This window comes from Panthera onca (genome assembly GCF_046562875.1).
Source record: "Panthera onca isolate mPanOnc1 chromosome E1 unlocalized genomic scaffold, mPanOnc1 haplotype 2 h2.Chr16_ul_14, whole genome shotgun sequence".
NCBI lineage: Eukaryota > Metazoa > Chordata > Mammalia > Carnivora > Felidae > Panthera > Panthera onca.
The window spans coordinates 294,410-310,747 of record NW_027675813.1 but is presented as its reverse complement, the minus strand read 5'-3'; the positions used below and the strand labels follow the sequence as shown (position 1 = coordinate 310,747).

Here is a 16,338-nt window from a genome sequence, read left to right as displayed (position 1 = left end):
GTTTGAAGCATTAGAAAGACAATGGTGAATGAGTCAGGCAAAGGTCCTGCTTTCATTCACTCAGAGTTTGGTCCTTGCCAGAATCTTAAGGGATCTGGGACAAGAATATGGGAGAGATGGGTGTTGTTGGATGGAAGGAGGGAGGGAGGAAAGAAAGATACCCAGTGTTCCTAGACCTCACATTTCTGGCCTCACCCACTAGCCTTTGGACTGGGAATCACGAGCTAGAAGTTGCTTGCCCTCCAGCTGATATTCAGTTGCTTTGTCGCCCTACCCACTCCCCCCCCCCCACACCCATCCCACCCCCCACAGGGCTCTTGTCTAGAAATCCAACTTTCTTCAGGTAGAAGGAGGTGCTGTTTACTCAGCACTCACATGTCTGAAGTATCAGCTGTCTTTCTGAATCAGAAGATAACTTTGTCATTTGTTTCCAGCTGAAAACCCTGACTCATCACCTGGTACAGCAGCTGGAGGGCTTAAACACCGGCCTGTTGTCCTGCATAGCCAGGTGCAGGATCGGAGTCAGGCCGTAGAGACGAGGCTGTCGCGGATGGCGGGGAAGTCTCTAAGAAGAAGAGGTTGCTGTTTACTGATGAACGGAGTGTTTCGAAAGTGGTGAAGCCAGGTTATCCATTTCTTCTTCTAATGTAAGTCTCATCTGAGTCCTTCTCCTCTTTTCGTTCTTCCTTAGTCTCTGGAGGAAGTGAAATTGGATGTTTATAGAAGGCCAGGCAGTATCACGAAGAGAATCAACCCCAACGATTCCTTCCTGTGTGTTGGAACATTTGAGGAGGGACAGCTCGGAAACCTGGCTGCCATGGAAAGGACCTGTGGTCAGCTAGTTGGGGCCACAGATCTGATGGGCAAGATTGTTTCTTGTCAGTGTTAGGCCTTCTTTGATAAGGTGGAGCTTCTGAAGAGTCTGTGAATAATAAGTTTGCCTGAAACTCTTTGAACCAAGGACCTGGGACAGTATGAACTGACGAAAGGCACAGAGCTTGGAATGAGAAAATTCTGTCCCTCACCTGAGGCATGTTTCTACTGAGCCTCAGTTTTCTCTTCTGTGAATGAGGGATACTCATCCTTCTCTCACAGGATTGTTTTAAGAATTAAATGAGGATAGAGAATGAGATCCTGTGCCAGAGTGAACCAATACAGAGGGGCAGAGGTAGACGAAGGGTGACTTAAGAGTTTCCTAAAGGCACACGGCACTCACCTTTTCTGCTCCACTGTATCAGGGATGTTTGAACTCTCTACTTGCTCTCTTTCTTCTGGGTCTCCTGAAGACCCACCCCTCTTTCGTTTGCTTCTTGGTGTCAGTGAAGACAGCTCTGAAGATAGAAAGTGAAACCAGTCCCATAGCATGGTAGATGGGGGTCTGGCTCACCCAAGGAGCCTGCTGGAGTGCTGACCTAGCAGTCAGGAGACCCAGAGCCCAGAGATCTCACATCGTAGATGGTCGTGGTCCTGCCTCTGAGCCATTTCCTGCCTTCCTGAGGCGTTCTAGAACCGACAGGCCTATGTAGGTAGGGAGCTTTGGCTTCCTGCAAGGAAAGATGTGCCCGGAACTTTGGCCTGACCCCCACGTCTCAGTTCTGTTTTGTGAATTGTCAAGTGGCAATTCTTCTAGGTTTCTCTGCACTGTTGTCCTTTTGTGACGTTCCCGACACTGTTTTAGGTCACAGTTGTCTCTTGTCTGGCCCTGCTCTGACCTCAGTGTCAGTTTACTTTGTTTTTTCAGCAGACCCTGACTTGGCCAGAGCACCCACTTAATGATAAGCCTCCCTCCCTCCAGTGAATATTATATTCAGTGAATTAGTTGATGAGGCCTCAATGGTCTTCCTCTTCAGATTGCTGAGGCCCAAGCCTTGAGGCCGGCTGAGGGAAGGGCAGTTTTAGGGCTTGAGGCTCTGTCTAGAAGGGCAGGCCCCCGGAATTGCCAGAGGGGATTGGATGCCAGGGTCTCAAAGCCAGCGAGCCTGAACGTGGCCTGCAGGGCTGCGTAGGGTAGCCTTGAAGAAACCCAGCCTCTAGGATCAGGCACGGTTTCAGGACCGACTCTATAGTATGTCCCCTTCTCCCGGTGCCCTGGTGGCCAGAGCATGGAGCTGGTCTCCAGCGAAGGGTCCTGAGGATTCCCAGTGGGTAGGAGCTGGGAAAGTGGTGGAGGGAGAGACAGTCTGATGGGCTGTGGCCAGGGGCTAGTGTTCCTCCTGTCAGTCTGTTGTGCGCTGACCAGAGCTGGTTTCGTGGGGGCCGTCCTCCACACACCTATCTGCCTTTGCATGTCCTTACTTAGGAAGGTCGGCGCTGGGTCCTGTTCACCCTCTGCCGGATCCAGAGGCCAGGGCTTGAATCAGAGCGTCTTTCATCATTTAGGGCCACCCTGCCGTTCTCCATGCCTCACTGTTCGCCTGTAAACCTTTCCTGCCAGACTCAACCCTGATGCTCCCTTGCATCCCGCCACCTGGGCCCCCAGCTGGAGAGCCCTCCTCCCAAGACTTCCCTGCCCCCTCCCCAGCCACCCCTTAGCCCTAGCTCACACCCGCCTCTTCCAGAAGGGTGGATGTCATCCTGGCCGAAGGTGGTAGAGCCCGCCACTGATCAGCCCTGGGATCTTGGGAAGTTCCCTGACCTGGGTCAGCTTTGATTTATCTGGATAATAAAAGAGCTCGCCTAGGGTGGTTACAAGGAATGAATGAAGCAATGTGTGTAAACAGTACAAAATCCATTCATCATGCCTCCATTTGATAACTTCTTTGGGCCATAGGTTTTTGAGAACAGAGACAGCGATGACCTATTTTTTGGTGTCCCTCCATGCTCGGCAGCGTGGTCACTAGAGATCTGTTTAGATGGGAATGTGCCTGCCCAATCCTGGTCCGTCCAAGTGGCTGGGGCGGTCCAGGCGAGCCAACAGCCACCCCCCGAGGCTCAGGTTGAGCCCCCCCCCCCCCCCCCACCTAAGCCACCCCCGGGGGGGTGGGGGGGAAGCCAGTGCCCTGAGGGATTTACCTGTGTACTGACTTCAGGTAGTTGAGCGGACTCATTCAGACAGTGGCCTTTGCCTATAAGGCTTGGCCACATCCAACCGGGGTAATAGATACCATTTATCCTTAGTACCGTCAGGCACTGTGCTGGGCGTTTTCCACATTCATAACCTCCGTTTGAGACGTCTGCCGTGGTGCCCCACCTAGCATGCCTAAGTGGTTAGTGGCAAATTGAGATTCGAACCCGTGTTGTTTCCCTTTAGGCGTGTCCCTGTGCTGCTCCAGCTGGACCCTCGTGCCTGGAGGGGAAGCAGCTATGTAGCAAGAGGCCCTCCCTTTGGAAACTTCCTTCAGTTGTGCTTGTCCCTGCCGAGCTGGCAGACATCGGGCTGGCACAGGAGTCAGAGGCTCCGAATGTGAATTGTGAGCCCCTGCTTCCTGGTCCACGTGGGCTCTTGGCACCTCCAGCGGCAGCATCCCCCTCGCACCCTTAGTTCTGTATCCAAATCGGCCCCTCATTCCCTGCTTTTTTGTGCCAGCGTTTGGTGTGGCATACAGAGGCCTCTCCATGCCCTGATTAGGGTGGACCCACCCACGGCACATAGGATTCCCCACCTCCTGAGATTCGAGCCCTCAGATTTCTTCTCTTCCCTTGTTTCCTTCCTTAAAATCCACTCTTGGCTTTTACTTTTGAATTCAGAGGCCTTTGCATTGCAGTTTGAGGAAGATGGGCTGACCCGCTGCCTGCTGGGGGGAGGGGGAGAATTGGCTGGGGGTGGTGAGCTGGAACCTGCTCATCTGGCCGCGCCGTCTGTCTCTGCAGGTGTCATGTGATTCTCCGAGGGAGCTGCAGTGTGAGCGGAAATGCTCTCGGTGGTGGAGAATGGACTGGACCCCCGGGCTGCCATCCCGGTAGGCAGTCGGAGAGGCTCAAGGGTGGGGAAGGGGGCACGGGACAGCCATGTCATTGGTCTTCCTCACTTTGAAATGAATGAGTACTGTCTGGAAAGCGAGGCTTCGGGCTGAGAAAGAGTTATAGCAGAAGCAGGCTCTGAGGAGACCCTGCCCTTTCTAGAACATCTTATTGGTGATAGAATGGGAATTGATAAAAAACAACGGATTTTAATAGGGGCTGCCTGAAGACCAAGGATTTCTCAAAGGAAGTCATACATATGGGGCGCCTGGGTGGCTCACACGGTTAAGCGTCATGATCGTAAGCGGCTCATGGTCTTGCAGTTTGTGAGGTCAAGCCCTGCATTGGGCTCTCTGCTGTCAGAGCAGAGCCTGCTTTGGATCCTCGGTCCGCTCTGTCTCTGCCCCCTCCCCCACAGGCACATACATGTATGCACATTCTCTCTCTCTCTCTCCCTCTCTCTCCCTCTCTCTCTCTCTCTCTCTCTCTCTCTCTCTCAAAAATAAGTAAACATTAAAAGAAGGGGCAGCTGGGTGGCTCAGTCGGTTGAGCATCCGACTTCGGCTCAGGTCATGATCTCACGGCTCATGGGCTGGAGGCCCGCATCGGGCTCTGTGCTGCCAGCTCAGTGCCTGGAGGCTGCTTCATATTCTGGGTCTCCCTCTCTCTCTCTGCCCTCTCCCTCCCATGCTGTCTCTCTCTGTCTCTCAAAAATAAATAAACATTAAAAAAAAGAAAAGAGGGCATTAGGGTGGCCTGGGTGCCTCAGACGGTTGAGCGTCCATTTGGCTCAGGTCATGATCTCACGATTTGGGAGTTTGCTGCTGTCACTCCCTAGCCCACTTTGAATCCTCTGTCCTCCTCTCTCTTTGCCTCTCTCTCTCTCTCTCTCTCTCTCTCTCCAGTCAAATAAGCAAACAATAAAAGAAGTATATGACCCATAAGTCATATGAAAAGATGTCTAACATCAAAAGACTGCATACTGTATGACTTCATTTACACAAAATGTCCAGAATTGGCAAATCCATAAAGACAGAAAGTAGATTAGTAGTTGCTAGGGGTTGAGGGAGAGGGGACTAGAGAGGAGTGACTGCTCATGGGCACAGTGTTCCTTTTTGAGACAATGAAAATGTCCTAAAATTAGGTAGTGGCTGTAGTTTCACTATTCTGTGAACATACCAAAAATCACTGAACTGTATAGTTTAAATGAGTGAATTTTAGGCAATGTAAATTGTGTCTCATTAAAGCTGTTATAAAGAAAAAAAAAAAAAAAAAAACAGGGGCTCCTGGGTGGCTCAGTTGATGGAGCGTCCGACTTCGGCTCAGGTCATGATCTCACGGTCCGTGAGTTCGAGCCCCGCGTCGGGCCCTGTGCTGACCGCTCAGAGCCTGGAGCCTGTTTCAGATTCTGTGTCTCCCTCTCTCTCTGACCCTCCCCCGTTCATGCTCTGTCTCTCTCTGTCTCAAAAATACATAAACATTAAAAAAAAAAATTTTTTTTTTTTAAAAAAAAAGAACATTCGACTTTTCAAAGAACATTAACATGAACTGTTTGGGCTAAGATAAAAATAAAACAGTAAAATATTTATCCATAATCCTATCAGCTAACAGTTCAAACCAGGTTTTCTGTATTCCCTCCCAATCCTTTTCCAAAACACATAGGTAATTTTGACATGCTTATACTATGACAGAACTGTCTTTATCTTTCCAAAGGATTTTACATATATGTATTTTATAATTGATTTATGTAACAGACCTTAACGGAATACTTACATGTGTCAGGAACCAAGCCAAGTGTTGAGGATGCAAGAATGAAAAAAAAAAGCAAGTCCTGCCCTCAGAGTAATCCCCCCGCCCCCCAACTCCTGTGCTGTAGGTCAGGAAGTATTCGTTCCGTTTAACAGATGAGGAAATTAAGCTCAGTGAGGTTAAGTGAAATGTCTGTAGTGACCCAGCTGTTGACCAACAGAGCTGAGACTAACATCTGCCTCTGACTGCCAGGTCAAGGATCTTTCCTTTTTTCTTTCTTTCTTTTTAAAGTTTATTTATTTATTTTAGGGGCGCCTGGGTGGCTCAGTCAGTTAAGCGTCCTATTTCAGCTCAGGTCATGATCTCACGGCTCGTGGGTTTGAGCCCTGCATCAGGCTCTGTGCTGACAGCTCAGAGCCTGGAGCCTGCTTCGGATTCTGTGTCTTCCTCTCTCTCTGCCCCTCCCCCCTCCTCATACTTTGTCTCTCTCTCTCTCTCTCTCTCTCTCAAAAATAAACATTAAAAAGATATTTTTAAATAAATAACGTTTATTTTATTTATTTTGAAAGGGAGAGTGAGCATGAGCAGAGGAGGGGCAGAGAGAGGGAGAGAGAGAGAGAGAGAGAGAGAGAGAGAGAGAGAGAATCTCAAGCAGGCTCCACACTGTCAGCACAGAGCCAGATACGGAGCTCAAACTCAAAAACCGTGAGATCATGACCTGAGCTGAAATCAAGAGTCAGATGCTTAACTGACTGAGCCGCCCAGGTGCCCCTAGGATCTTTTTTTTTTTTTTGAATTTTTTTTTTTTCAACGTTTTTTATTTATTTTTGGGACAGAGAGAGACAGAGCATGAACGGGGGAGGGGCAGAGAGAGAGGGAGACACAGAATCGGAAACAGGCTCCAGGCTCCGAGGCATCAGCCCAGAGCCCGACGCGGGGCTCGAACTCACAGACCGCGAGATCGTGACCTGGCTGAAGTCGGATGCTTAACCGACTGCGCCACCCAGGCGCCCCCCTACGATCTTTCTTAATGTGGACCATGCTCCTGTTTTCTTGGTGTTTTTATGGTTCTAAAGTGGCACTTGTTGCCTCTTCATGGAATCGTAGACCCCTAAACAAGGTGGAAAGCTTCACCCCTGCCCTAGATGGATCACCCAGGCTCCCACACCTGTAACTATGATGGAGCCGGTATTTAAACACAAGATTTCTATGGCTATCAAATCACTGAAGTTCGGTTTAAAAAGCAAAACAAAAGAAAAATATACAAATATCTTTGCAAAAAAATAACTATCTCTGGGTGGTATAAGTACGTAATTTTCCTTTTCTCCTCTATGCTTTGTCTCTGTTTTCTTTCTTTTTTTAAAATTTTTTCCAACGTTTATTTATTTTTGAGAGAAAGAGAGAGCGTGCGTGCGTGTGCAAGTGGGGGAGGGGCAGAGAGAGAGGGAGGCACAGAATCCAAAGCAGGCTCCAGGCTCTGAGCTGGCAGCACAGAGCCCGACGTGGGGCTCGAACCCATGAACCGTGAGATCACGACCTGAGCCGAAGTCGGACGCTCAACCGACTGAGCCACCCAGGCGCCCATCTTTGTTTTCTATGATTAGCTTGTGCTAGTTTTGCTGTATACACACCCACAGGTAGACGTGAGCACGTGTGTGGGTGTGCGTGTATTTGGTGATAAGCACTTACCTTCCAGGGGTCACCGCAGGATCTTCTAAAGGCCTGTGTTATGTCTGACACCGACTAGGTCATCAAGAAGAAGCTAGTGGGATCTGTGAAGGCGTTGCAGAAGCAGTACGTGTCCTCGGACACAGTGGTCACTAGCGAAGACGGAGATGCCAACACCATGTGCAGTGCCCTGGAGGCCGTATTTATCCACGGCCTGCATGCCAAGCACATCCGAGCCGAGGCCGGAGGGAAAAGGAAGAAGAGCGCCCACCAGAAGCCTCTGCCTCAGCCTGTCTTCTGGCCCCTCCTGAAAGCTGTCACCCACAAGTGAGATCAGCAGGGGAGGCTTTGCTTTGGGGAGGAGCTTCAGTGTGGGTGACCCTGGGCTCTCCCTCTACAGCTATATGGGAAAGCAGCAGAGATGCTCTGTGTTCTAGAATGGAGATGGGTGAGATAGGGGTTATTGTTAGACCAAGCCTCAAGAGCCCCTCAGCGCACAGGCAATGGCCTGGGGCTGCTCAGGCCCCTGGCTGGTCGCCTTTAGCAGGAGCCGCCTTTTTGCCACACCGTGGCAAAGTTAGGTAGTTGGAACAGAGAATGTGTGGCCTGCAAAGCCTAAAATCTTTACTAAGTGGCCCTTAACAGAAGAGGTTTGCTGACCCTGCCTTGGAATGTTTGAACATCTCTATGCTAAGTATTATATCCTAACAGGCTATGGCATTTTTTAAAGACGTGGAATCCAGATCATCTGAATATCCACCCTGGGACGTTTGCCTCTGCGGCCCTGGCCCTAACTGCCTGGGCTTTGGAGCAAGCAGCTGCTGGCACGTTGCCTCTAAGGGCTATTAAATGCCACCTTCAGCCTGAAGGTGCCTTGTCAGTCTGTATCTTCCTTTTCATGCTGACTGCCACCGCCCTATCTCAGGTTCTTACCTCACTCCTAGGTGGCAGTGGCTTTCTGATTGTCCCCCTTATCTCATTGTGTCTGTCCTTAGGTCAGGCAGCTGGTCAACATTTATTGAGCTTAAGCTAACCCGAGCTCATTCCCTGAGCCCTGTGGAGCACGCACTCCTATGGGCGAGACGTGCTCAGGGCACTGTGATGGTCAGAGGAAGGGCATTTACATCAGACCAAGGGTTTGGGAACTGAGTTGGGTACATGATCTTATCCCGAGCAGCCCACCCAGAAGTCTGCGCGACTGCGGTCAAGTCATTTCCCGGTGTAAAAACTCTCAGGCTCCCCAGTGCTAGCCTGGAGTTCCATTCACTTCGTTGGGGCCCCGGAATCTGTATCCTGACCAGGTTCCCAGGTGATTCTGACGCACAGCCAGGTGTGGGGACCCTTGCCCCACCTTGCCTCACCGGTTGGATGCTCAAGACCCTGCATCACCTGACTTTGCAACCCAATCAGCCACTCCTCCTCCTCCCCGTGCTGTAACGGGAGTGCTCACCACTCCTGTTACACAGCTGCTGCTTCCCTACCCTTGGTGCCTTTTCTCTGTCAGTCCTTGGTGCCTGAGGTTCCCCTTCCATCTTTGCGGCTTGAAATCGCTCAAGGCCCAGCTCAATGCCTTGCCTGTGCCTAATCCCTATGCCTAATCCCGCAATGCCTTGCCTAAGGCATTGTCCTTACTGCAACCTGGAAGTGATTGCCTTCCCCCCACCCCAGCTCTACTGACAACAGGGTTCACTTCCGTGTGCCCTTGAAAGGTAGTAACCTGGACTGAGGGCAGGACCATGTCTGTATCCTGTATCTTCACAGCTCCAAAGACCTGGCACTTAGGGGCTCATCACATGTATGCCGGATGAGCAGGTGATGTCAAGGGCGCCTGGGGAGTTGAAACTAAAATGGCAATTATCCTGCATGACAGTAACCTTGAAAAAGTGGGGAGTTGTAGCTAAATATTTCTCAATTCCCTGTAGAACACTGCTATCTGAGATATTTTCCCAAGCCTGTATATACTTGCAGTCGTTATTACTGGCTCCTGCTCACCAGTGGATAAAATGATCCTCTGTGATCTGAACTCACTTCTTGAAACAAGCCTGTCCTCTCCACCCCCAGGCACATCGTCTCGGAATTGGAGCACCTGATCTTTGTCAGCACGGACGTGGGCCGCTGCCGGGCCTGGCTGAGGCTGGCCCTCAATGACGGCCTGATGGAGTGCTACCTGAAGCTGCTCCTCCAGGAGCCCGCCCGCCTGTGCGAGTACTATCAGCCCACAGCCCTGCTTCGAGACGCCGAGGAGGGCGAGTTCCTCCTCAGCTTCCTGCAGGGACTGACGTCCTTATCCTTCGAGCCCTCCTACAAGTCCGCCATCTTAAACGAGTGGACGCTCACCCCGCTGGCTCTCTCTGGGCTTTGCCCGCTCTCTGAGCTCGACCCCCTCACCACCTCTGGGACAGAACTACAGCGGAAAGAGTCTCTGGATTCAATTTCCCATTCCTCAGGCTCGGAGGACATTGAAGTCCAGCACTCAGGCCATAAGATCCGACGGAACCGGAAGCTCACGGCCTCCTCCCTCAGCCTGGACACCGCCGGTTCATCCCAGCTGTCTTGCAGCCTAAACTCTGATAGCTGCCTACTCCAAGAGAATGGCTCCAAGAGTCCAGACCGTTCCGAGGAGCCCATGTCCTACGACTCCGACCTGGGGACAGCAAATGCCGATGATTCAGACCCGTCTCTGCAAGAGTGAGTGTCCTTCCCCCACTCCTCTCCTCCCCCTGCCTTCCTTCCTTCTCCTCTTCCTCTTTCTCTCCCTCCCTATAGCATGTGATTGCCTGTCACTGAGCATTGACCTCTCTAAGGGCATAAAGGAAAAGGGGATCGTGGCTCTTCCTCAGGGACTGGAGTTGCCGGGACTTGTAACTGGAGGCAACATGGGGCAGCGAGGAGAATGGATTCAGGGAGGGCTCGAGCTGAATCAGGCTCCAGCTCTGCCCCTGGCTGATCTTCGACCAGTTACCTAATTTCTCTGAGGCTTCGTGTAAAATATTATTGCCTCTAGGGCGGAAACCAACGGTTCGGAGTTAGATATACAACTTCCAAAAGACGCAGTGAAGCCCAGCGCGTCTGGGTGCTCCGCTGCGACCTCCCAGAAGGCCTCTGAAGGACACAGACCCTGAATGAGGCCTGGAGGAGGTGGTGCACAAAAGGGGCCAAGCGAGTGAGTGGAGGAAGAGCACAGGGAGCAATGAACTTGACTAGAGAAGGGACGCTGGGCAGAGCTGTCTCTTTAAAAGAACTTTTTTCTATTTGAGTATTGTTGACACACGGTGTTACATTAGTCTCAGGTGTACAAGGTAGTGAGTCACCATCTCTCTATGTTGTACCATGCTCACCCCAGCAGAGCCTTCTTCGTTCAGGCCCTTTTTAAACACTCATTTTTTAATAGATTTATTTTTATGGTAAGAAAAAAAAGTCTACCTACAGTGAAACGTCTTCTCCACCTTTGTAACCATAATTATTAATTCCTTACATCTTTCTTTTTCTTTTCTTTAAAGTTTATTTATTTATTTTTGAGAGAGAGAATGAGCAGGGGAGGGGCAGTGAGAAAGGGGGACAGAGGATCTGAAGCAGATTCTGTGCTGACAGCAGAGAGCCCAACGTGGGGCTCGAACTCACGAACCGTGAGATCATGAGCTAGGCTGAAGTCAGACATTTAACTGACCGAGCCACCCAGGCACCCCCTTTACATGTCTTTTTCTGATGTTTCTAAATGCATCTAACAGATATGAATAGATCTGTTAATAACTGTTAATATCTGTTAATAGATCTGTAATAGACTTTTAAATGTCTTTTATATTTCTTATCTCTGCCCCATCCCCACAAAGCTATTATAAATATACTGTTTGATACCTTGTCTTAGAAGAGATCAGGATTTTTGTTTTGGAGCTTCATATCAGTTTCTTAATTTTTTTTCCCCCCTATGGCATGTGTTTCCATTGTATGAATGTACCTTAGTTTATTTGACCAGCCCTGTATTTCCTGGACACTGGAGTTCACTCTTTCTGTAAATAACCGTGTGTATGTGATCTTTGAATTCTATGCAACTATCTCTGTTCAGTAAAGTCCCAGAAACAGAATTGCTGAGGCAAAGGATAAATGAATCTACAATTTTCATAGATAATCGCCTGTTTACACTCTGTCAGGAATGTACCTGTGCCCCCTCGGCCTTGTAGGCAGAAGGTATTATCAAACTTTTGGATATTTGCTCATCTAATAGGTAGAACATGATAAACTTTTTTTTCAAGTTTATTTACTTGTTTTGAGAGAGAGAGAGAGAGAGAGAGACAGCAAGCGAGCATGAGTGGGGGAAGGGCAGAGAGAGAGGCGGGGGGAGAGAGAGAGAATCCCAAGCAGGCCCCTCGCTGTCAGTGCAGAGCGTGATGCAGAGCTTGATCCCAGGAACTGTGAGATCATGACCCAAGCCAAAATCAAGAGTCGGGCTGGTACGGAGTGAGCTTAGAAGACATCTGTGAGGAAACAAGGCCATTAGGGCAGCCATCTTGCCCAAGCAGCAGCCTGTGGGTGGAGGAACCTAGGCCTTTGCTCTCAGGAACATACACCTGCTTTCAGGGGAAAGATACGCATGCACACACCCACCACACACACACACATGCACACGGTGACAGAAATAGCCCCATTCTGTGTTTTCATGGCATTGATAGTTTTTTTTTCCCAATGTTTATTTATTTTTGAGAGAGAGAGAGAGAGAGACAGAGTGTGAGCGGCAGAGGGGGAGAGAGAGAGGGAGACACAGAACCCAAAGCAGGCTCCAGGCTCCAAGCTGTCAGCACAGAGCCCGATGCTGGGCCTGAACCCATGAACCACGAGATCATGACCTGAGCCGAAGTTGGATGCTTAACCGACTGAGCCAGCCCAGGTGCCCCATCCAGTTCTTCACCAAGCTTCCCACCACCTTAGATTTAATATCCATTGATGATTCTTGCCCAAACTAATCTATGATGGCTGCAGAGTGATGATTTTCCAACCTCATGACCACCTCCACGTTTATCACTCACCATCTTATTGTCAGGAAGAGCTCCAACCCCATCCCCGTTATGTATCTGTTTGTCTATTTATTACTATTAAGGACTCAGGGATTCCTATCTCTTTCACTAGATTATAATCTGTCCCTATCCTTATTTTTTTCAAAGACGCTCTAGGCCCAAGGTGGGGTGCTAACTCATGACCCTGAAACCAAGAGTCGCTCGCTCCACCAACTGAGCCGGCCAAGCTCCCCTGTCGCTATCTTTATTTGTGTCGATGGCCAAACTGTCCCAGACTACCTTAGAAACCATTCTGTATTAATTCTGTAGCTACGATACCAAAAGCGTAAGCAACAAAAGAAAAGATAGAGAAAACAGTCTTCGTCATCATTGAATTCTTTTGTTTCTAAGAATACCATCAAGAAAGTGAAAGGCAACCCACAGAATGCGAGAAAATATTTGCAAGCCATGTATCTCATAAAGAATTTTTTATTTTTTATTTTTTTTAATTTATTGTTTTTAATTTTATTTTTTATTTGTTAAGAGTTACATGCAAATTAGTTAGCATCTAGTGCAACAATGATTTCAGGAGTAGATTCCTTAGTGCCCCTTACCCATTTAGCCCATCCCCCCTCCCACACCCCCTCCAGTAACCCTCTGTTTGCTCTCTATATTTATGAGTCTCTTCTGTTTTGTCCCCCTCCCTGTTTTTATATTATTTTTGTTTCCCTTCCCTTATGTTCATCTGTTTTGTCTCTTAAAGTCCTCATATGAGTGAAGTCATATGATGTTTGTCTTTCTCTGACTAATTTCACTTAGCTTAATACCCTCCAGTTCCATCCACATAGTTGCAAATGGCAAGATTTCATTCTTTTTGCTTGCCGAGTAATACTTCATTGTATATATATATACAGTCATCCGTCATCCATCGATGGGCATTTGGGCTCTTTTCATACTTCAGCTATTGTTGATAGTGCTGCTATAAACATGGGGGTGCATGTGTCCCTTCAAAACAGCACACCTGTATCCCGTGGATAAATGCCTAGTAGTGCAATTGCTGGGTTGTAGGGTAGTTCTATTTTTAGTTTTTTGAGGAACCCCCATCCTGTTTTCCAGAGTGGCTGCACCAGCTTGCATTCCCATCTGATAAAGAATTTTTACAACTCAATAAAGAAGGACAAATAACCCAACTAGAAAATGGGCAAAAGATCTGAATACTGAATTTCCCCAAAGATATGCAAATGGCCAAAGAGCACATAGAAAGATGCTCAGCGTCATTAGCCACCAGGAAAATGCAGATCCAAACCATCATGTGTACGACTTGGCACCCATTAGGAGAGCTTTGATCAGAAAGACAGTTAATAGCAAGTGTTAGTGGGGGGGGGTGCTGGTGGGCTCAGTTGGTATAGAGCATGGTGACTCTCAACATCAGGGTCATGGGCAGAACCTACTTAAAAAAAAAGAGTAAATTGAATTAAAAAAACAAACAAGCGTTGGGGCACCTGGGTGACTCAGTCAGTTGAGCCTCTTGATATCAGCTCAGGTCATGATCTCACAGTCTGTGGGCTCAAGCCCCGCATTGGGCTCTGCGTTGACAGTGAGGAGCCTGCTTGGGATTCTCCCTCTCTCCCTCTCTCTCTGCCCCTCCCTAGCTTTTGTGCACCCTCTCTCTCTCTCTCTCTCTCTCTCTCAAAATAACTAAATAAACTTTATAATTTTTTTTTTTTAAAGTAACCAGTGTTGGTAAGGATGTGGAAAAGCCGATGGCAATGTAAAATGGTACAGCCACTTTGAAGTCAGGCAGTTGCTCCAAAGTTGAAACTTGAAGTTACTCTATGGCTCAGCAGTTCCATTCCTTGGCGTATATGCCCGAAGGAATGAAAACATTTGTCCACACAAACACTTGTGCGTGAATGTTCACAGCACCGTCATTCATAATAGCCCCAAAGTAGCCCAAAAGTCTATAAAACGATCAATAGAGAGACAAAAGAAGGATTCATCACAAGGAATGAGATCCCAGTGGCTGCCACAACATGAATAAATCTTGAAAACATCGTTAAGCGAAAGAAGCCGGGCTCAAAGGCCACCTATGGTGTGACTATTTGTGTGCAGTGTCCAGGTTAGGTAAATCTAGAGAAATGGAAAGTAGGCTTGTGGTGGGCAGGGGTTGGAGGAGGGGTGGATTAGTGACAGCTAATGGGTATGGGGTTTCCTGTTGGGTTGATGAAAATGTTTTAAAATTGACCGCGATCATAGTCGCACGGCTCTGCAAACACACTATTGAGCTGCACGCTTTAAATTAAGTGATTGTGCGGTATGTGAATTATGTACTGTGAATTTTATCTCAATAAAGCTGTTACCAAGAAAGTGTTCCAGATTTGGCCAGTGGGTGCCCCTCTGAGCTGGCTCTCATGTCCATTTGACGTGCCCCAATCCATATTTTGAGCACTTTCTTACTTTCTAGCACAAGATAATTCAGACTTATTTTATACTCTTTCCTAACTCCAGCCTAGGAATCAACCTTTGTCCCAGAAGTCTTGCTTCCTATTTTGGGGGGGAATGCAAAACCAAGATTTAGGCATTTATCATTTCGTTTAATCATCATGACAACCCTAGTAAGTGGGTACTGGCATATCTTCCTTTTACAAATGAGGCCCGGAGAGGTAAAGTATATTGCCCAAGGTCACACTGCAGCCCAACCTTTGAAAGCAGGCGATGTGAATCCAGAGTCCCCGCCCCTTGCACCTCCCCCTACACACACACACACACACACACAGAGTGTGAAAGTGAAGTTTATTTCTTCAACAAGGTCACTTTTACTTGAGTGACCCCAGTTTTGAGTGGAAACAAAGGTGTAGAGCTTATAAGACAGCCTCTCAGGAATTGCACATGGCAGGGTATACCCTTGGGAAAAGTCACATATCATGCGTCTGGGAGCGTGGGGTTGAGGGCAGACCAACACCCAGTGGCCTGGCCCTTCCTACGAGAGCACATGTTCAAACCCACACACGCAAGTACCAGTAAAGTCCAGTGCTCATCAGTCTCCTTTGCCAGCCTCACTCCCCACCCCTGTACCCAAATGCTGCCCATAGCCAGGTGTCCTTTACAAGAGTGAGAATGGCTAAAACAGGAGAAAACCTATAGATGAAAGGAGATCAGCCTCGGTTTTTCACTGTTGACGCTGGGCAGTGGCTACATGGAGATTCATGATATTATTCTCTCTTATTTTGTAAATGTTTGAAAGTTTCTGTAGTAAAAGAAAGTATAAAATGGTGAGAGGAAAGAGAAATAGCCAGGCGGGGAGCCGTGAGTGAGCCGGGACATTTGGCTGCTGTCTCCAGATTCCTCAGGTGCTCAGAGGAGACCAGCAGCACGTCTGGGAGATCCTCGGGACCACAGGCCCTCAGCTGCACCTTCTCCCCTCCGAAGATGATGAGGATGCTACTCATGTCCTTGGTCAGCTGCCTCGTTGCCATAAATGAGGCCAAGCTCATCAGTCGCTGTGACTTGGCCAGAGTGCTGCACAAGGAGGATCTGGATAGGTGTGAGGGCTACTCCCTGAGTGACTGTGAGTGCTGCTTTCTCACACTCCCGCCCCCCCATTCCTCTTCTGCTCCTGGTCACCTCCTATGTGGCCATCTTTCCATCATTCATCTTTCAAAGCCAAGTTCAAAAAGCAGCCCTCCCCGAGAAGCCCCTCCCAACATTCTATATTCCTTCCACTGAATATTATTAACTGAGCACTTACTATGTACCGGGAACTATTTTAGGGGCTGGGGACAGAGACATCAACAAAGCCCCTTCCTTCACAGTGTTCGCATTCTAGGGGGAGAGGCGAGTCCCAAACAAACACACAAACATATGAAGCACTTCCTGGTGGTGATAAATGTTATGCAGCAGAATAAAGCCAGGGGAGTGAGAGGTAACCTTGTCCTTGAAGGGGAAGTCAAGGAATACCTCTCTGAGGAGGTGACATTGAGCAGCACTGAATGAGGCAAAGGACCGGGTCACCCAAATGTCTGGGGAAGAGCAT

General features: G+C 48.8%; 1 protein-coding gene across 3 annotated transcripts in view; it reads left to right on the top strand.

The window, feature by feature from the left end:
- Nucleotides 1–298: 298 nt before the first annotated feature.
- Nucleotides 299–16,338, top strand: part of LOC144615163 (pleckstrin homology domain-containing family M member 1-like) — an 18,120-nt gene continuing 2,080 nt past the window's right edge. The window contains exons 1-5 of one of the 3 annotated variants that reach the window (XM_078442017.2): nucleotides 299–647; nucleotides 3,811–3,899; nucleotides 7,397–7,644; nucleotides 9,379–10,005; nucleotides 15,647–15,873. In XM_078442017.2, the coding sequence (XP_078298143.1) occupies nucleotides 3,852–3,899; nucleotides 7,397–7,644; nucleotides 9,379–10,005; nucleotides 15,647–15,873 (1,150 nt within the window). In that variant the 5' untranslated portion in view covers nucleotides 299–647; nucleotides 3,811–3,851. Of the gene's footprint in view, nucleotides 648–2,970; nucleotides 3,411–3,810; nucleotides 3,900–7,396; nucleotides 7,645–9,378; nucleotides 10,006–15,646; nucleotides 15,874–16,338 lie in introns of those variants that run through there. The other 2 variants (XM_078442020.2, XM_078442019.2) reach the window with 2 other exon arrangements.